At 43.3% G+C, this 22331-nt stretch overlaps 1 protein-coding gene across 1 annotated transcript; it reads right to left on the reverse strand.

Annotated features, from left to right (window-relative positions):
- Nucleotides 1–302: 302 nt before the first annotated feature.
- Nucleotides 303–18663, reverse strand: NUS1 (NUS1 dehydrodolichyl diphosphate synthase subunit). The gene is made up of 5 exons (XM_086632116.1): nt 18267–18663; nt 8845–8967; nt 6232–6384; nt 1245–1344; nt 303–535 (listed from the first exon to the last, which is right to left on the reverse strand). Exons 1-5 carry the CDS (start codon nt 18661–18663, stop codon nt 445–447), a joined length of 864 nt encoding a protein of 287 aa, XP_086488242.1. The 3' UTR covers nt 303–444.
- Between the last annotated feature and the right edge of the window lie 3668 nt (nt 18664–22331).

Raw genomic sequence — 22331 nt, forward strand, 5'->3', positions numbered from 1 at the left:
AGTAAATATATCTCAAGATAAATCAGGTGATTAGCTCTGAAATGCCTGACCATGAAGAATTAAAAAGAAACGAGCTGACATGAGAGTTCTTCCTTAGATTTAAGGACTTCCAGGGTATGGAACTCCTATTTATGCTGTCCTGTAGATTTCACAAGACTTAATTCTTGCATGTTCTTTTGGTCACTTGGACATGAAAGTGAGGGTAATTCAGCTTTGAACAGCTTTGCTTGCAATAACCATCTTTCATAACGGAAATCTGTGAATTTCCCCCTCCCCATAGATTCTCACGCGTTCACACAGACTCTCTAGAAAGGTAAGACACTTTATTGAATTTGTTGATAAATTAAGAAAGAACTATGAACCAGACTTATGGGTCACAGGTGCTTGTAAACAGACATCAACTCCTTCCCACAGAAAGCCTTACTCCACGTGCTCAGCCAGAAGTCACTTTCCCCAGCGTTGCTCACAGGCTGCATAGTGATGGAGAGCAGAAAAAAAGTCTTCATAGCTGATGTTCAGGTGGGAAGGCAAAGAACTGAGAAAGCAAGTGAGAAAAGTTAAAATAAGCTTTTATGAACACTGCATGATTCATATGGCCAGTCAGGAGTATCACTACTTAAAGCAAAGTATTGTCTGACTAACCTTGTGGAGTTGTTCTCAATACTAACTAAACTGGCTGTTAATGTCCTGTCACCTAAATCTACCCCATCAGGGCACATAGGGCACTTAAATGTCTGGGAGGACCTGTGTTTCTCCAGCCTCCTTACTAATTTACATGCCTTATAAATGCTCTCTGATTTCTTAAATCAGATTTCTCAAATCTGTTTCTTAAACACAGCAACTCCAGTCAGTTCAGTTATCACCAAAATTGGAAAGTAATCCAGAGGCTTACATTATCCTATTTCCCTCATATCCTTAGTTTCTCTGATAGAAACCTGTAAGCCACTCAAAATCCACATAAGGAACACTGACAGAACCAGGACTGGACCACTGAGACTAGATGGTGACAGAAGTTGTTCCTTAAAACTGAAAAGTAAAGCCTGTCGTTGCCTAATTGTGGATGAAGGAGTTAACAATGAATGTTTGACAGGTTTCATTTAACATTTTTAAATACTCTCAAAGCAATCTCCAAACACCTTTGTTTAGACAGATCTCCTTTTATGGCTGTTTCCATATAGTAAGCCAAAGGCTTGTTCAGCTAGATATTATCCCAATCTGTTTCACGGTATTTATAGGCAACTCACATGATCTCTGTCAGTCTGATGTGCCACGGAAGGAATCCTAATGTGCTGTCCACAGGACCAAACTTCAAGACTAAATCAGGATCAGGAAATCCATTTGTACCTATAAGAACAAGTTACATCAGGCTTTATCAAATTCACCAGATTTGTTTTAATTCTAAATCCTAAGGCATCTGCTTTTTCATTAAATGCAGTTATTCTTTTTTTTAAATCAAGTGAAGTTCCTGAGGACCAGTTAGGAATTAAAAGTCCAAGAGGACAGACTAGTCTTGCACCACCTGAACAGGACCAGCTAAGCAAGAGCTTGTGCAGCCATTGCAGGCCCAGCTAGACTGTTGTTTTTATGTCAGGTAGTTTTCAAAGACTTGATATGGAAGCAATAGGAACAGTTACATTGTTTTGAATAACAGCAAACCTTAATATTGCTGTTTAAACTTTGTTCTAGTTTTGTCTTAGCAAATTTGATTTTAGTAGCATAGAACATGCTTTACCTTGACCCATGCCTACTACAGTCCTAACTCAACTATGTGGAATTGCAGTCAAGTAGAGTAAAAGGACTATTAACACAAAAAAACTTAAGTAAGTTCCACTGAAAAACAACAAATCGATATCACAGATCATCAAGAAAACAAGTAAAAAAAAAAATACCCTGTCAGATGAATTGTGGCTCTCTCAGTATGGAGCTACACAGATAAGAACAACTTTACCATGAAATTTCAGACAAACTGTTGCCCGTGACATCCTCCTAGTTAGATGAGAGAGGAAGAACAGAGTAGTATTTCATTTATTTAATTATTAATTCCCCCCACTCCATTACTAAGTGGGCAGCATGACTCATCAGGGCATGCATGACTATCATCAGGGCAAGGCTAATTAACACTGAAGGACTTCACTACGCACTTACACTCTTACTACCCATACCTTAAAACCCCAGTCACTGTCATCACACTAGTGAGAGCATCCTACTGATCTTCCAACGTTGAAGACAATCAACGGCCAAACGACACTGCCTCCCATCCATACACTTCTGCCATGCCTGAGCTACTCCAGGCTAAAATTGAGAGCTAGGCAATAAGCTTAGAATGAACAGTCTTAGTCCAGCTTTCCCTGGCAATTCCAGCAAGTTGATTAGGGTAGCATGCAAAAACCAGTATAGTACCCCAAGGGGGTACCAAGAAGGTAAGCTGTTCTTCATGCACCTACCTAGCTCATCTGAAAAGCATTCCAGCAGTCATAATACTGCGTTGCTATAATGCTGCAATTAGTCATGAGTATTGCCTTCTATTTCTTGTTACCCCTTCCATTATCCACTAATTCTACAAGTTAACTGCAAGAGTGCTGACATTCCATAATGCCAACCTTTGGCAGATAAAGTTTAACACTGCCTATTTGCTCTGAACTTTAGATGTTGTTCCTCAATTCTTTTCTCACTTGTTTAAAAAAAGGAAAAAAAAAAAAAAACACAACCCAAACCAGTCAAGACCCTTTGCGAAGTTTAAGTTTAGCTGTAGAGGAACTTAACTTTGGGAGTAACGGGATAGGAAACTAAGGTCCTATCAGATTTCACTCCACCCAGGTTTTGAAACTGAAGCTGGAGATTTCAAAAAGTTCACATCCTCCCTCCCCACTGAATCATCACAACAGCAATCCTTTTACCAGAGGTAAAGAAGCTGTTTTCCCAAGCATTTGCATTTCTAAGGAAGGATGAGGTATTTCGACAAGATTTCGACTTGTGCCACAGTCCAAATCTTATCTCAAAGTTAAGAAAAAAAATTACAAAGCAAGCGTCACTTATGTGTTCAGAAGCTAGCATGTTAGTATGAAAGAGCTTTGCAGGGAAGCAGTGAATACTTAGAAGTGGGGACTCTGGAGGAAGTGGACAGCTTTACTCATCAGCTGATTCAGTAGCTGAGTACTCCTCAGCTGGCCAGTTCAGCAGCAGGATCTTCAACACTGCAATGGCTTTTCAAACAGGAAAAGAACTTCAGAGAGCCCAGTTAATGCTAATATTTCCTTCTGGTTCTTATCTGAAGGAAAATGAAAATGCACACTGTAGTATTACTGTCAGAACAGCCTATTCAAAACACAGTACTGTGCTTTCCACTCTGCATTCATTTCTCTACCTAAACATATCAACACTACAGATACTTTACATGTGGAAGCTCCCTCAGAGATGGTAGAGTTACAGTACTCTTCGATTTAGCACACACAAAATAGAAGGATGTAGGAGTAAACAAAAAAAAAAAGAGGTCAAAAGACTTGGACACTCAAGGGACAGGAATCTGGCAACATCTCTTCTAGGTCAGGAGTTCTGTGAGGGGAACATGAAGTAATCTGTAGAGCTGGCAGCATTACCCTTCTCTTCTCCACACAGATTTTTACAGGGCAACTTGAACAGCCTTAATTGACAGTTATGTTCTTCACTGGGAAGGCAGATGGCAAGTAGAGACAATACTGTAACGCAGCTGGCACCTACTTTTCTGAAAACAAGCTGGTTAGCTGAGGCATTGCTCAGAAGAAAGTACTCCTACACTGAAGAAATCTCAAGCTGTAAGAATTAGAGCATGACTGGATTAAGAACCAGAAAAGCCACATGGACAAGCTAGAACCATACCATTTTAGGACTAAACTTCAAAAACTGCATCCTAAATATGAACAGAAAGTTAAAAAACTACATTATCAACGTATTTAAATCAAAATGTGAAAAAACAGAAACTTGGAGAAGTTACCATGAACACAAACCCTAAAAATACAGCTACTCAAGTACTGCTTTTCAGAATTCACTCTCAACTTAGATCAGTAACTCACAGAAGTTTACATTCAATATCTTTCCATTAAAGACACACAGAAACTAAATTTGCCTACAACTGAGTCATTTCATAAGCTGCTTCTAAGTCATGAAAGAACAGTTCTTCACCTCCAACTGTCCTAAGCATTAAAACCAAGCAAATTATTAAGCAGGACTAGTTACAGATGCTATTCTTAGTTATTGGCCACATAGATTAAGCAGCCTGTTTTCAAAGTCTACACTTTTGACAGACTAAAAGTCTAGGAGATTTCTCTTTCTGTGCCCAGCTAGCATGTGTTACCTGAACAATAAATCTGCTCAAGACTAGACCTAATACTTTTAGCATATCCAGACACTTAAATGCACAGACAGAAGATCATGAACAAGTGTTGGAGAAGCTCCAGTTAAATACCACTGGCCAAAATACACATGTAGCTATCAATTTTCACTAGTTCTTAATGAAATGAGTGACTGTTTTAAAGAAGCAATTATTCATTTCCTTAAATTGCCTCTGGGGTATAACAAGATAGATATCTAAGTTACTTCTTTAGGTGCCTTATATAAGTAGTTTAATAATTCAGTTACAGTGAGAAGCTATCATGCAGCATGCTGACAGAAGGGACAGAATTCAGTTTGAAATTAAGATTTAAGTGTCCAAACTGCCAGTCTGCAGAGCCATTCAGCTGACCACCCATTTGAAAAAAAAAAAAAACAACCACTCTCTAAAGTCCAATTAATGGCAACCACAATAATGCGCCTGCAGCCATCCAAGCTGAAGCGTGCAATCCGAAACCTGAACCCTGCCACGTTAATTACAGCTGCAATTAACATGCACAGATCACCTAGGAAAGCTGAGCAAGCACCATAGCAGCTCCATAGCACCACTGGGGAAGTGAAGGCTTATTGTAAACTACTTCTCCCACGTGTGAGCTCAGGGCAGCCCTGCCCTTTTCACCGCTATTGCACGTAGCCATGCACCTCAGTGCAGAGTGAGTAACCTGCACGTATTAGTAATCAAGGTAACTAAGCTAGTGTGGGTTATACAGCAGCAAGAGACCAGAAAGTGCTCTACCATTTGCACTCAGGGTGGTAGTTAGGCAGTAGTAACTGCTTGTCCTGGTTGCAGCTGGGACAGAGTTAGTTCTTTTCAGCAGCTGGAAGAGCTCTATGTTTTGGTTTTAGTGTGGGACTCCTTACGAGAAGAATGTTGATAACACACTGATGTTTATAGTTGGTACTGAGACCTCAAGAACCTTTCAGCTTGCCAGTGTGCAGGTACACAGCAGGCTGGGGTGGAAGCAGCCAGGACAAAGGGTCTACAACTAACTCCCCTTATGATTTGAACTTAGACTCAGGATCGAGGACTAAACAGGCTAATGAAGTATTCCACATCATGCAGCGTAATACCCAGTATATAGATGAAGGATGACCAGAAAAAAAGGGCTTTTGCTTTTCTGGGGGCTCTCACTCTCAGAGTGCTAACTCTCACTCTCTTGAGCCCCTCACTCATCTGGGATTGCAGTGTCAGGGCTTATCTGTTTCAGGATTGTTAGTTAGGACGGGACAGGCCTTGGTCATCAGGTGGTAAGCAATCATACTGTGCATCACTTGTTTGTATATATTATTATATATATTCATATATTATTATTATTAAATTGTTCTTATCTCAATCTACGAGTCTCCTTCCCTTTTCCCCTTTAATTCTCTTCCCCATCCCCTGGGGGTGGAGGAGGGTGAATGAGAGTGGCTGCGTGGCCTTTAGTTGCCAGCTGGGCTAAACCACAATACAGCTTTAATTTTTGTAACTAGATCTGAAAGAGACTCTGCCCATACCCAGGTTTGCAGCATGCTAACTTGCAAGAAGTTAACCTAAGTTATAATAGTCTAGTTTCAGGTGATCTCAGCAGTTCTGTTTTCAGTAAGCTTACTGAAATTTACAACCCAATTGTGGGTTGTAAACTCTGAAAGGCTGAGACTGTTCAATTTAGCTTACGGCTTCCTTATTCTGCTTAAAGAAAAAAGCTCAAAAGTGAGTAAACCACCAAGAAATTTTTAGCAGAAGCCTGAAAGAAATAACCATAACTTACCCCGAGGGACTAATCATCAAGATGCACATGTTTAAGCAATAAATACACTAGAAAGCAAATCTATTATGAATAGAGCACTCTTTCCCCTCCTCCCCACAGACTATGACATACTTACTACTTAATAAGTTGTCTAACACATTCACATCCAGGTCTGTGTGTGTTCTTTGCTGCTGTGCTACCAACTGACAAAAGTTCTGGGCAGCTTTTACTATGTCTGCTTTTCCATCTTCTGGAGACAGCACCTTCAACGTAGATTGGCAATTTAAAACTGAAAGTACAAAACACAATTTAAAAGTAACAGAAATATAGTTGGTTTGAACGTGCTTTAGATATTCACAGGATATGATTCAAAGTAACTTGTAGTTTACATCACATATTATACAACTGGTCATATATACACCTCATCCACCTCTTACAGAAGTGAGTAAGAGTCTTCTGGATTTGATGTATTACTAAAATGAAAGTTGAAGGCAACTATTTTGAGGAGTCTTATGAAAAGTGTCTTAATTAATGTCAGTCGTGAAATGTAGAGTCTTCCAGGGAACATGCATTGGTTCTTATGCTGTCAGGCAAAGCAGTGAGAGGAAGGTGGCTAGAGAGTAACTTGGGGGGTGGTAAGCAATGCAGAAAGACTTGAAATTCAGGGAAAGGAGAAAATATCTAATTTCGATCCTAAAAAAGGAAGGAGTTTTAACGGCTGATGTGGACATTCATGCAACACAATTATTAAAAAACTGAGGCCCTCCCTGAACAGGAGCACAGGATCTTTCAGTGGCACTTCCAAATTGATGCAAGAGTTACAATATTGATTTAAGATTGCTACAGAGAAGCTAGGAACCAGATAATAGTGCCAGAATGCACCTATTAATCTGTAATTATGTCTGTGACTTAAGAGGATATTTCACAACAATCTTATTGTCTGAACTATTGTGAGGTAACAGTCTTCTCACACTACATGACTCACATCACTGTCAGTTCTAATAAGGCACCTAAGAGGTAAACTTATCAAAGAAGCTGAAGGCTACAGATAGCGTACTAAACCCAGCTTGAAGTGGGTTAAATACTAGTGTAATAAAAATTTGACTTACATAAAACTTGATAGTTATAACCAGATACTTAAAACCAGCATTTCTTAAAATGGCAGAACCTGACTGCAAATCACCACAGAATAGTCAGAAGACTCATAAGAACACCTAAAAAAACTCAGTTTATCCGAAGTCATCACAATGAAAATAATTGTCCTTTGATAGTTTGATTTGTCATATGTCCTATGTTAAAGAATATTTCTCTAACAGTATTTGTAAGTGTAAGATGTCTTTTTGCTTCTCAGAAGTGAAAAACTGCTGTTTAATACTAAAAACTGGATAGATGTCAGCTTGTTCAGTTCAAAGTATGAAGCATCTGATCTGACTGTGGAGCCTTCTAAATAAGAATGAAAAATTCTGGAGAACAGAAAACATCCCTGCTTTTCATAGTTTCCAGCACAAAAGGTTCCTGAGACTTAAATGTACCCTTTCACTCAGCAAGTCTGAGCAGTTTTTCAGTAGTTCATTTGGTCTGGACGTAAATATTCCAATACAGGTAAGTGCAGCTAAGTATGTTAGAGTTCAAGACATTAACAGCCTGTCTACCCCATTTTCTGCTGGTTATTTCAACCTTCACAGGAATAAATAAAAATAACATGAAACTTTCTTTTTTCCACGTAAATGCTAGCACCTTACCCTAAGTTGCTTATAAGGGAGGTTTATGCTACAACATTGGACTTTATACTGGAAAACTGGCACAAAAGGTCTTGCCATCCTATCAGCTCTTGCAGGGGAAGCAAAACTCAGCCAGCAGCAACTTAAATGCAGCTAAGAGTATTACAGCTTGTCAAGTGTAGTCTTTTCTAAAGTCTTTGAACTATGTAATAAGATTGTCTTAAGACATAAGGGTTGGTGGTTTGTGCGGTTTTTTTTGTTATGAGACCTATTTAAACATTATGAGTTGTAGTTAGGAGCGCTTTAAGTATCAGCCTACCCCTCTGAGGCAAAGGCCTGCTTTAGTAAGTACATGCTTATGATTTCCTACATTTTGAACAGACTTCTAGCATTTGTGTTGCCAGCATACCTAAATGAATGCTTATAGCAGATAGTATTGAATAAGGAACAACCACCTTGAAACATATTCCTGTTTCCCACTTCTACTACATGTAAAAGCTACTATCACAGAATTTATTTTTTTTTTTAAACTTACGTCCTTTACCTTCCTGGTGTCATTATACATTGCCATGATAACCAGCAGTTTGGCTCTTTCCCTTCTTCCTCTCCACTTTGAGGTATAAGTTTGGGAAGATGGAAGTGCATGCATTGTTAACTTGACACCAGTTCCCTTACACTTACTCCAATGCTTTTTCAACTCTCTCAGCAAAAGAATTCATCTCACTGAAACAGCGGGAAGGTGAGCTATGCTGATGCATTAAAGGGGTCTTGGCACAACAGTCAGGCTAAAGGGAAGATGAGACTACCCAATAATGATCAGCAGGGGAAGGAGAGTGCAACACTTCACTATTAGTTAAGAACAAATAAGAACAATGAAATTTTAATACCAGCCCAGGAAGGTTGTGTGTGTTCTGATAATCAGTGCTTAATGAAGGAAGAGGTCACTGTACACAGAAACATGTTTAAGGAAAAGCAGAGTTACACAGCTATTTAGAGTCATATCAATCCCGCCTCGCAATTCATCTTACCTTGATCAGCTTTGTCTTGATTTGCAAATTCCACGGTGTACTTGGAGCAATCTAGTCCTAAGAGTTCTTGCTGCTGTTTTAAAATTTCATCCATCAATCTTGAATTATTCCTCTTGAAAATACCTTTAAAAAAAGTTGCATGTCAGCCAACTCCTATAAAGAATGCTACAAAACAAGTCTGACACTAGGCAGGAAGGAAAGAGAATCAGGTGGTTAGAACTGGTTTCAAACTGGAGTTCACAAGTACGATAAGAACCCAGAGCAAACACTACTGCACTGACTAATTTCAGTGACCTTGAAAAGACAACTCGTGCTTTTGTTCCTCTTTCACTCAGCGTGGTTTAAGTAGCAAGCTGCAATTGCATAGGGGATAGTTTAAGACTTACTTCATTGTCCTTTGTATGCCAATAATAGTTTTGAGATAGCAATACCCCACCAACGCAGGACCACCAGGTCAGATTAACACCAAGTTTCTTCGATGCCCACGCTGCTGTGGATTCGCAGCTTCAGTCTGCTGGTGCTTACTGCCCCACCACTATGGCTGCGGGCTGACAAAGCAAGTCACCACAAAGCAAGAACCAGACGACTAAATCAGCGTATCGGTCCACAGCAGTTGTCCACTCTTATGCCATGGCCAATGCCATGGATTTTCTAATAAGACGGTTTCATAAGTTGTGTATTTCAAAGAGTTAATGCAGTCCCCAAGGCCTTTTCATACTTACATGTGTATAGTAGACACATTTTGAGTGCAGAAGATTAAAAAAACTTGCTTAACCAAATGCACTTGTGTTTCTGTTCTAAAATAAACTCTAGCCCTTAAGAGACACAACATCACTATTTCTAATTAAAAGCCACAGTAAAAATTAAGTGTTACAGCTTAAATATTTACCATGCAAAAGTGTGGCTAGGCATATTTACTTAGGAACTGATAACACTTTTATCACGTTGTATTCAGAGGTTGTTACTAAGACCCTAAGTTTCATTCAGAAATCCTATGTCAAGCACTTCTGTAGACCAGTCTAAAAACCGCCCACCCAATAACCTTACAAGAAACACTGAGCTTGTATACAATTTTATGATCAGTCCCATGATTCATCACCTCCGCCTGATTCTGTGATTAGAAACTGCTACAAACAGCAGTTTCCACATCAGTAGTGGTCAAACAGTGTATATTAATTGGGTTAAGACCATAATATATTGTGAGTTAGTTTGCAATATCAAGTGATGCAACACATTTATTTAATGTGCTAGCATTTAGCCTAGCGAGTTAGTGTTTTTATACAGGTTTCATGAGAGGTTTTAATGAATGGTAAAGCTTCTGGTTTTCCTCCCAACCTGAATACTTCATGCAAAAAATAATTTACTTCATAACACAAGTGTTAGTGATGCTTATAACTGATTTCACACGTTGATAGACAAGCAAGTCTCAGTCAGGCAGCAAACTTGACAGTGAAAGTATTCTTAGCATGTTTCTTCTAAGTCTAAACTAAAGATAAATTGCGCTCCTGCTTATTAGTATATATTCAGACACATTAGAAATTGAGAATGCTGATTTGAAGAACACTGTTTGATACAACTCCATTCAGCTAAGTCTCTTTTGTGCTACAGTTAGCACTGATTGGGCTACATCAAAAGAGCATAGCCAGCAGGTCGAGGGAGGTGATTCTGCCCCTCTACTCTGCTTTCATGTGACCCCACCTGGAATATTGCGTTCAGCTCTGGAGTCCCCAACACAAGAAGGACATGGAGCAGTTGGAGCAGGTCCAGAGGAGGGACACGAGGATGACCCAAGGGCTGGACCACCTCTGCTATGAAGACAGGTTGAGAGTTGGGGTTGTTCAGCCTGGAGAAGAGAAGGCTCTGGGAAGACCTTCTCGCAGCCTTCCAGTACCTAACAGGGACCTACACAAGAAAGCTGGAAAGGGACTTTTTACAATGGCTTTAAACTGAAAGAGGGTAGATTTCAATTACATACAAGGAAGAAATTTTTTACAATGAGGGTGGTGAAATACTGGAACAGGTTGCCCAGAGGAGTTGTGGATGCCTCATCCTGGAAGTGTTGAAGGCCAGGTTGGATGAGGCTTTGAGCAACCTGATCTAGTGGAAGGTGTCCCTGCCCATGGCAGGGGGCTTGGAACTAGATGATCTTTAAGGTCCCTTCCAACCCAAACCATTCTATGATTGTCTGTCTTACATTTAAGGTCAGCAGCAGTGCAACTCCTGCAATTGCTAATCCCGCACCATCTTCAAGTAACATCTGTATCAGGTCACATGTGCCTCATCTCTATGAGTCACTTGACTTCTATCCACTTTTCAAGATGAGAAAAAAGCCCTATGGTCAAAATTCAGAAAAAGAGTTAGCATAATTAGGAAAGGACAGCTGCTCTCTTCTTCCTCTTCCATATCCAACACTAACGGTATCAGTTCTTTTCTCATGAAAAGTTGTTGCCTATTCATGTCAAAGATTGGAAGAACAGATGAAAGAATCCGCACTCCAGCTCTAAAGCAAATTAAGACATTAAGGATAACAGGTAGGAGAATAGACTAAGGTGCTTACTGCTCAGGACAAAGGGACATCAGATAAAGGACTTGGCCCAGCACTGAAGTGAAGGTCCTTAATACACACAGCAGATACTGATGACATGCTTGATGTGTTCTTGAGATTTATCTGAGTATCACCAGCATTTCCCTTCTACTGTCCTCATTTATCTCACCCACCTCCTTAGTTGTTCAAACCTGGGTACTGTGCTGCTCTTTGAATAGCAATTAACACAAGCTGGAAGCTACTGTAGTTGTACTGTATAGTTGTAGTGTGTCTGTCTTGGAAAGACCTCCACACCTAAATTCCAACTCACTCACCAACCTTGACACACCAGCAGTTTTCCTGCAGAGAAGATCTTGAAGCATATCAGACAGTAGTGAACGCCCAAACTAAATGAAGTCTTCATTTAAAACCAATAGCATTTGGAAACTTTACTCCTTCAGTGCTTTGTCTCTCACTCAGTGCACAAGAGACTTTTTTCTTATAAGTGCATACGATGGCAAATACAGTCCTGCCAGAAACAATGCATATGGGCCAGATTCACATTTGACTTTAAAAATTATTTTACATGGTTGTGGCTCAGACATACACTACTTTCCCTTACAGCATCTCAAAACCAGATTTGTTTACAAGGTTCATTTTTTAAAACCTTGAAAATATATCCAAATTAGTTCTGGAAGATGCTGTTGCTAGTTTATACATGATAAATATAGTAAACAAGAGTGCATGAGTACACCAACTCACTAACAGAACTCAAGCGTTCCCAGGCTGCGAGACTTCAGTCTTCATTTAATGCTACCTTCTGACTCAGTTCACAGTCTTCCACATAAGTTGAAAGCAAGTTCATAATGTGATTTTAACATTATAGAAAGTCAATATTTGACAAGAGGTCTAATACATTTTAGCAATACAACAGCTGTTTGCTGTTAAGTGAGGAATGTTTCAGTCCTACTACTGTTTCTAATATGGAACATAAATATGAAATTGTCACTACTACTTCTCATTAGAAATTTTTTTTTGAAAAGGAGAAAGTTCATTCAGTCAGAACTCTGGAGTCTTTGCAAGCTGGTGCAGATGAGTATATTCCAGCAAACAAAGCATTTTAAGAATTATGCGTGTTTAAGCACTATAATTCCCAAAGCAGGTCAGTATAAAAATTCGGGGTTTTTTTTTTTTTTTAACTACTGAAATTGTGAGCTGTTTCCAGGCATAATTCTTGTTGTTACAACCCAAGCTGCAATTGATTAGTCCCCATCAGAGCTGAGGCAAACCAGAAGCGTTTTAGCTTCCCGCAGTAGTCCTCCGTTACTCAGGTCTTTCCCAGGGCAATGCCTTTTGCTCAGTTTTACAATAGTTACAAGCTACGCCCCCTTTGCAGTCAACAGTGCAGCATTTTAGGGTTAGAGAACGACAAATGCAGTTTGTAATTAAGAGACTGTGAGTTCAGAAGAAGGAAGGCTCAAAAGTGACAGGAATTGTGAACTGGAAGGGAACAAAAGGCACCGAGAAACACTGGCTAGACTACCACAGCCACCACCTGTCAATGCCTTGGTAGCATCTCCAAGTTCAACATTCTCACCTGCCCTGCTTTTTAAAGCAGCAGAATCTGGTAAAACACAGAATAAGAGTCAGCTCTTCCTTATAAGGGAACACCTTAACCAAAGTTAAGTCTAGGAAAGAATACATTTCCACAGCATTTCAGTTATTTGGTTTTTCTCAACTCCCTTCCAGTGCCAACGAGGGAAGAGTCACAAGGTAACAAGTCTGTTTAAAGCATCAAAGTTATTAACAGTTTGAGAAATGTCAAATCATAACCCAATTCAAATAATTTACAAACAAGAAACTGTTTTAACACATGAACAGCTTCTGCCTACATCCTTGTGTTGAATCACGCTGGTTGATAATGGTGGAAAGCAGAGTTTGAGTCACTACACTGGACCTCACAGGACATGGAGAACTAGAAAGATGTATTATGCTTGTCTATTCCAAAAGCCTAGAAAATAATACGATCTAAGTTTGAAAGTGGCTGAAGTATTTTAAATTTCACCCGCATTAAAGCTGCTCAAGCTAGTGCTAACCAAATAGAAAGAATTCAAGTTAGAATTTATAAGCTCATAGGTGACCATTCCTCCCACATTTCTTCTTGAAGGGACATTCTGTACCAGAAGAAAAAGATCTTACCAGTAATCAGGAGAAGAGATACTACTTTCATATTACCCATATCTACAAGGAGATTACTTTCTACAGATTAGCATTAGCCCTTTCAATAAATGCGGTCTGAGGATTCTGCCCAACGCAGTTGTTGAATATGAAGTTTCACATGGGTGAAGACCCACAGCAGATATCACATGGTACTGGTATCTCACAAAAGCGTTCTGGTGACAAAACCACATTTATCTCCGTCAGTGAACACACTGAACACTCAGAAAATTTTATGGATCAATCAGATGGGCTAAACCACCAAGCAATTTGGAAGAGACTAAAAGCCTACACTTGGGGCTACTGAAATAATTTCTTTTGCTTACTGCAGTACTCTATCCTTTCAAAGAACTTGTGAAAGAAAATTGATCAGAAATAAAGCAGTTCACTGGAAAGCTAAACCTAGGATGAAGAAACCAAAGTCCTCAATACAATTATACTATGGGCTTCAAGAAACCTTTAACCTGAAGCATCTATTCAGGAGCCCAGAGTACTCAAACGCCAAGATTCAGCAAGCTCCCCAAAAGCACTCTAGACTTGTCCCAAACCATTTCAGGGAAGCTTCACTGATGGACAGAAGCAACAAGCAAGATCTCTTGAGTGGCAAAGGAACTTTAACAGAAGAAAGTTAAAGTACATAACACTGGTCAAAGGCCTCTGCTCCCCAGAAGGTATTTTAACTGCTACTATATAACTGCATAATCACTGCCTTCTGACTGAGAAGGCTGCATTAGTTCCTCAGAGACAATGTCTTGACTAGCATGGCTGGATTTTTAGCAAGAAATAGGATTGTTAACACAAAAGTCCACAGAAATAAATCTTTAATCAAAACTCTAAAATTTTAGTCAATCTGGATTTAATAACCAAGGTGCACACAGTAGCATTAAGTTTATTATGGCTTTGTTCTGCTGCATATCAACGAAAACTGGGAGAATGAAAAGAGCCCCTAAACACCAGAGGCAGTAAAAGCATGCTACCTTAGGCCTCCAAGTCTGCTGAGGCAGAGGGGGAAATCTCAGTTTTGAGCACTGCAACTCATAGCACCACGTAATTATTACAGTACAAGACAGTTACTTACATTATGGTCCTCTTGCATTCTGTAAAGATCTTTTTACCCCAGTCTTCTGGCATACTGATCTTCAGACAGCCAAGTACCTGACCACGTTCTCAACCCATTTGTAACATGCTGGGTTCTGTAACTGCCCATGAGAATCAGCACAACTCCAGCTAAGTTGCCCTTACAGTTACCAGTGCAGCTGCTGTAACATGCTAGTGTCAGCTGGGATGCAGCTACTTATTTTGACACCAAAGAATGCAGAAAGAACCTTCTATTTAGTCATTTTGTTAAAAAAATAGAAATTCACTACTATTAACAAATGAACAGCTTATCTGGCACTTCTTTGAAGAACTCCATGCTTCCCTCTCTTCCTACAGAAGGGGCAATTAAAGACACATTTTTAATTTAAGCCATCTACAGGAAACTGACACAGTATTTCTTTCAGAAAACACAACCACAGAAGACCATTCTTGTAATCCAAGTTTCCTGTTGCAGTGATAACAATCTCAGTACTACAAACATGCAATGAAGGAAAAGAAAACAAAGTATACTTCACTACATCTAACACAGATTCAGAGCACTTGTGTTTCCTTCTTCACCACAGCCAGCATCAGTAGGGACAATATATCTTTGGTAAGTCAACGGTTGGCACCATTGTATTAACACAGAACCTCACTGAAGCAGCTCTGCAGACCTAAACTAAGTCCCATCACCTGAAAAGATGAAAACAAGCGCACAGCATGATTAAGGTGCACCCTCTGCGACCGATAGGAACAAGCTGTATCTGACTTTATTTACCTCCACTACACTAGCACTGCTGCTGAGGGTTCCAGACATGACTGTTATTCAGAACCGGATTTAGCAACAACTGCATCCTGCTTAGCTGCGCACTCAATCCAGACACCGTAAGGAGCTTAGCACCAGAAGAAAGGCAACGTACCTGCTATTACCAGAAGCAAGCATATACTCAGGCCGTATGAATGACTACTTGCTTATTCTCTGAAACCAGTTTAAAAGGCTCAGCTGACAAGATTCTGTGCAAAAAGCAGTTGTGGCTGCTATTCCAAAAAACCCATTGAACACCCATAAAGAACATGCATGCGTAACGGCAGGCTATCCTCATCGACTCTGAAAGTTTGGCAAAAGCCATCGATTTCAAACATTTCAGTTGTTCTGCATTGTCTTGCCTTCTTCAATCATGTTCCAACAAACCGGAATTCAAGCTGGTAATTAAACCAGCATGCTCTTTTATCAAACGACTAATGGAAGAATGAACGACTGAAAAGTATTATGTCTTGATACTAAAGCCATGACGCCATAGCTATATTTTCAGATTTCAATGGTGTTAGAAAACCTCTTAACATGCAACTTTAGCATGAACGTAACAATACGTGGAAATTGCAGCAAATAATCTCCAAGATTTTTTTTTTTTTCCTCTGAGCTACTAACAAAGATAATTGTTCTGCAAAGTTATTTCAGATATCCTGCTCTTCAGACGACAAAATCTTGTCATTTCTGGTCATCATATTTACAGTCTTGTAACAGTCAGTCTTAGGGTCTGTCTGGATCTCAACGTGTGTGCTGGAGAAGCAGAAGTAGCTTCTCCACAATGAAGGCCTTAGACACTACAACAGCACTGGCTCCTCCCTATCAGACACAATCTCAGCAGCAGTGGCTACCTAGGCATTGGCTGGTGCCTTCTCCCACCTCAGTGCTGAATGGTTGCACAGTGAGTGAGCTGAAAACCAAGACCATCAAGAAACTCTCAGCTGGAACTGTTTCCTCAATTCAGTTCTCATATATATAATTTGTGCAGTACAATGCAGATGCCTAAAAAAAGGGACTAAGCATACATACATAACACATTAGGCAATACTGCAGATTTAACAGAAAACAGAGATCCTGTACTACAAAATGTCTCTCCTCAGGCTACTGAGGGAAACTCTCACTCTTGTTTGGTACCAGTATTTGCTCTGCAGCATTTAACCTGGTTGAATGCTTTCCAAACAAGACAGCAAAAAACATCAACACATAAACGGCTTTTCAGAAGGTGATGACTGTTTTCTGTGTCCTTGAGATGTTATGCAAATATTTTACACCATTCCTTGACTTCCAAATAAGGAAGTAAGCATTCTCCCACTGAAACACAATATAACTGAATTCCACAATAGCTTTGCACAGATGGCCAGTTTAAACTAAGTGACTGGTACTAAGCCTAATTTCTTAAAAAGATCTTAAAGAATTTAGTGAAAGTCAAGCCTCTTAAGTCTTTTATCATGAACAAAAGACCAGACAGGAAACTGAACTATTAATAGCAGTGGTTTTTAAGGAAAAAGAGAAAAAAATCACAAATGCCTACACTCAAGGAAAGACTTGCATACGTCAGATGCTTTTGCACACTTGACAACAGATTCCACCTACTTAGGTGGGATTCAGTGTTTCAGTTTTTCCTGAGAGAGACAGGAAGACAACTATTACAGACTGTACCTCTAACTTGGCATAAATCTACAGACCTAATCCAATTTGAATGACATCTCTAGACAGCCATCAGAAGGGGCTCAAAACAACAGTTAAACACTGGTCTCTTAGAGCCTCATCATTGACAGCAAGAGCACAGGAATCTTCAGCACAAAACTTTCTCCTTTGGTGAGGACAGAAAGAAAGGATATGGTCCATCTCATCTCATTATTAGCCCTTCTGAGCTGGGAGCTTGCCTAGTCTCAGTTAAAGATCTTCTCGCAGGAGCTGGGCAGAAAGCTTTGTCTAAGAAATTCTTGTATATGGCTGATTTCATCTTCTCAGTAGGAAAGGATAGGTATGAGGAACACAGATTTGTTCCATGACTACTTCACAGAATGTTAAATCCAAATCCTGATCTTATCTTCAAGATACTCAGTGATGGCGAATCAATATATCTGTCCGAGTCCAACAGTCTTACACACTTGAGACTCGGTAATGAATAAAAATCACATAGTGGATATGAAAAAATCACCAACGCTTTCACAAGCACTGGCTCAGAGTTAACTCAAACATCAAGGAGCACCAGTCCTTATACCAAAGGCAGACCACATCATTTCATCTTACAGACGGCACACACGTGTTTGTGTTTAACTACCTTCCCATCCTGTCTCTTTGCATGAGAAAGAGTACATGAAAACAGGTTGCTACTCTCATTCATCCACTTCTGGAAGCTCAGACGCAGCTCATAAATTGGGCTCCCAAGAGCAAAGAGCCGAAATATCTTCTCTGCTAACAGCACATACCCTACACGGTCACGGCGGCTCTCAGATGCCAGCCGTTCCTGGGGACAGGGCTCTAAGAAGGCCAGTGAGCGGGAAGGATCGTTCACCCCGACACAGGAGCTGGGGCAGGAGGGCACTCGAGGCGTTCTCCAGGCTCGCCGGGGCCAGGAGCGCTGCAGAGGCAAAGCAGCTTCAGGGGACGGGAAAGGAGCTGCCAACAGCGGGGCTGGCACCCGACCTGGGAAGACCCCAGGCGAGGGAGGCCCCCGGCTCCAGGCCGGCGGCGCAGCCTCCCTGCCAGGAGACGCCCCCAAAGCGGCCACCGCCCGGCTCGGGACTCGGGGCACCTCCGCGCCACGGCCTCCCCTCCGCCCCCGCTCACCATTATGGTCGTAGACGCTGACATAGGAGATGCCCACCGCCATGCACCACACCACCAGGCTGGCCATGTCCGCGTAGCTCAGCTCCTCCTCGGTCACCACCAGCCCCATGTGCACCGGCAGCTTCTGCAGGGCCCGCCCGTCCGAGCGCCACCGCAGCCGACGCTGCGCCGCGCCCGCGGGCGGCCGCCGCGCCGCGCCCGCCGGGCGGAGGGCGCACGCCCCGGGGGCGGCGGGCGCCAGGAGCGCGCAGGAGGCGGCGGCGCGGCGGCGGAGCCAGGCGCGGGGCGCGGCGGCGGCGCGGCCGCGCAGGCAGGCGAGCAGCGCGCGCTGCAGGCAGAGCAGGGCGCGCAGCAGCGCGTGCAGCGCGCGCCACGCCAGCCCGCCCGCCCGGCTCATGGGGGGCGCGCGGCGCGGCGCGGGGCCGACCGACCGACGAGAGCGCGCGGGTCAGCGGCGCGGGGCGCGCGAAGGGGGGGAGGGGGAAGGGCGGGGGGCGCCTCAGCCGCAGCGCGCCGCCCGCCTCACCGCCGCCATCCTCTCACTGAGTCCGCGTCCCCCGCCCGGCAACCGCCGCGAGCGCCGCCATCTTCCTGCCGCTCCGCCTGATCTCTCACCTCTCACCCCGCCACATGCAAGGAGCCCGTTGGCCGCCAGGCGGGCTGTCGTCACTTCCGTCGGCGGAGAGCGAATGACGTGGCCGTGAGGGAAGGGACGGGGCGGGGCGTGGCGGGGCGGCAGGGAACGGGGCGGGGCGGAACGGGGCGGGGCGGGGCGGGGCGGGGCGGGGCGGGCCCTCGCGCCCCGGCGGGCCGTGCTGGCGGCGGGCCGCCCGTGGTTGGGCGGGAACTGGGGGGCGGCAGCGGCAGCCGCAGTCGCGGCCGCACCGTTTAGAAACGAGCGTCGGTGGTCTGTGCCGAAGCCTCCGAACTCTTCCCCGCCCGGTCTTCCGGCCGTGCCAGGGGTTCATCCTACGGCCTTCCCTGTGTCCAGCCCCGTGCCTTGGTCTTTTCGGCGCGCGTAGCGCCTCCTTGGCGCTGGTTTGGGAACGGGGGGATCTGAACAGCGCAGAGGCAGCCGGGCCGCACCGGTGTCCGTGTTGAACAGCGTGTCTCATTCTCGGAGCGCGCTGCAGATGCTCGCCCGGCGGTTCTGCAGCACGGGCATGGGGAGTGGGGGTGGCTCGGCTCAGGGAAGCCCGCCAAGCGTGTCCCTGCGGTGGCTGAGACCGTGAGGCTTCAGGGGTGCACACACAGTCTTCCACAAAACTGCAGTTCCCGGGTTTCTGCTCCCTTGGCTTGTAACAGCCCAGAGATCCAAAGATACAAATCCGTCTGCGGGCAAAAGAGAGCGGGAGCCGCCGTTCTCGCCCTGTGCCGCCAGACACGTGGGCGGGCTCATGTGAGACGGGGAGATGCGTAAAGTACTCTATTAAAAAGGATCCACCAATAGAAAAGTGAATGAAAAATTCTGTATCACGAAAATATTTTCTTGCTCAGAATATAACTGCTTCCTAGACTTCTAATGCAGACAAACATTAGCCAGCAAAAATAACACTATCAAACCGTGAGGAAGGCTTGTGCTGTTCCATAAACATCTAAATCTTTAGCTGTGGAAAATTTTGGTGTCTGATGACATGTTACAAAGTTAAAATGTAGAGAAAAATTAGCATGTCTTTCTGTTCCAGTTGTATGGCTTAATGTGTTGTGTGCCTAAGAAACCCAAGCATCGATTGCATTTGCATAGGCGACACAACCAAATAGCTGCACTCTGATGCCTGACAAAACAGCCTCCGTGAACATGACTGATTACTCCATCAGTGAATGCCAATAGAAGATAAAGAATAATAGAAACTGCTTGCTTTGAAAAGTGATTTGCTGGTGTTATTACTCCTCTGTTATCAGCCAAGATTTATGAACTGCCAGGAAACCCCTTACATTGCTGTTCCTAAGTCGCTGTTTTTAGGGATCTCGATAATCCAATTTTGTTTAGCTTTCAAGCACTTTGGAAACTGCTTGATAAAATTTGTACGTACATCAGAGTTGATGCATATACCATTAAGTCTTTCTTTTGCTTGCAAGATCTGGAAGGTTCCTGCCAGTGAAGGTGCGCTTGCAGGGTGTACACCTAACCGAAAAGTACACATGCAGCATCTTGAGCTATATTGTACTCACTTAGCTACTCAGCTACCAAAATAAACTCTTCCAAGAACTTTATCTCACTTGATCCTGTTCTCATATTTGCCAGAGGTAGAGATCTATTTTTTGGTAATCTCCCTTCTTCTGTTTACAACAACAGAATCGGGTCAAATTGACCCCAGTGTTTTTATTCCTGTAGTGGTTTTAGGCTGATCCAGCAACTAAAACTCACACAGTCTCTCCTTCTCCAGTAAAGTAGAGAGGAGAGAAAAAAAAACCAAAGGGACTGAGGGTTGAGACAAGAACAGAGGGAGCACCCACCAACCATGGTCCTGGGCAAAACAGGCAGAGCTTTTCTCAAAGCAAAACAGTTTATTAATGATTACTTAGAAGGACAAAGGGAAACAAAAACCGATTACTTGAGAGGACAGAAAGAAACAAAACCAGATCTTAAAACTGACACCTTCCCCCCCCCCTTCCTTTTCCTCCCGGCTCTACCTCCTCCCCGCAGCAGCACAGGGGGCAGGGACTGGGGGAGTGCAGGTCAGTTCATTCCGTGCTGTTACTGCTGCTTCTTTCTTAAAGGAGAAGGAGTCCTTACACCCTTTTCCCCTGCTCCAATGGATCCCCTACCCACGAGGAAAAATCCACAAACTTCTCCAACGTGAGTCCAGCCCACTGGAAACAATCCTTCCCCACAGATTGCTCCGGTGTGGGCTTTACCACAGTCTCGGGCACTTAGGGAGCTGTAGCCACTCGCTCCGGCGTGGGTTGTCACGAAGACTCCAGATGCCGCTCTGCCTCGTCGTGCACCCCAACACGACCATCCTCAGGCTCAGGCATCTTCTCCCCACGGGCTGCGAGTGGGTCTCTGCTCCACCGAGGCTGTCCTGGTTGCAGGGGGGCCGCCTGCTATCTCACCATCAGCCGCAGGGGAAACTTGGCTCCGGCACACCTCCTCCCGCTCCATCCTCACTGACCTGCTGTCAATGCGGCTGTTTCTCTCAGATCTCAGTCCTCTCCAGGTGAACTCAGCCCAGTGGGCACCCCGGGAGTGGGGTGCCCCCGAGTTCCCCAGCTGGCTCCACCGCCGCCATTCTCCATGGGCGGCGCCGGGCCGACGCAGGCAGCCGCCCGGCCGGGAGCCAGGGAGCGGGGGCAGTGCCCTCCTCCCTTCTCTGCTCGATCCTGGGTGAAGCACCTTTTCCGGTCCCTTTGTCCTGACTTAAATAGAGCAATTCGCAGAGGCGCCCTATTGGCTCAACCCCGAGGGGGATGGCAGTCTGATCTGGTGGCCAGAACTAAGCCTAACCCGGTTCCAAAACCGGGGAGGTCGCAGGGAGCAAAACCCCTCTCCTGCCACCAGAACCACCCCCCCCTCCACATCAAACCATGACAATTCCTTACTATTAATTAATTCTGGAACTCATTAAACTTATTAAATCTCATTAAACAGGACACCGATTCTTCTGTTTGTTGGTGTTTGCTGTAACGAAAATAAGTGTTTGTGTTTTGCCTGGAAGTCAGCTAATTTAGTCTAGTGTTGTTTAGAATAGTCTACAATAATTAAAAGAGGCAACTGTTTCTGAAAAACTGAAATTCATTTCTCAAAAGCAAGAATGTCTGAACAATCCTGAGAAATTGCCCACATCACTGTGTCCCTCCACCTCGAAATGCAGACCTGTGAGTTTAAATGTGTTGAATGCCAGACTCCTAGTAATAGTACCTTGTGGTATTGCAGGATTTTATTTATGGTTTTTAAGGCAACTCCAAGAACGCTCGACTACAAAAGGGTCCGTACAGAGTTATAGACTGCTTTCCTAAGACACAGTAGTTGTATTCTTACTTCCCTCAAACTACACAGCACTAATGGCATAGAAAAACAATTTCTTGTTTTTACGATTTTCAGTTTACAATGGCATCCTGACT

The sequence above is a fragment of the Tauraco erythrolophus genome, chromosome 2 (assembly GCF_009769465.1).
Source record: "Tauraco erythrolophus isolate bTauEry1 chromosome 2, bTauEry1.pri, whole genome shotgun sequence".
NCBI classification, from domain to species: domain Eukaryota; kingdom Metazoa; phylum Chordata; class Aves; order Musophagiformes; family Musophagidae; genus Tauraco; species Tauraco erythrolophus.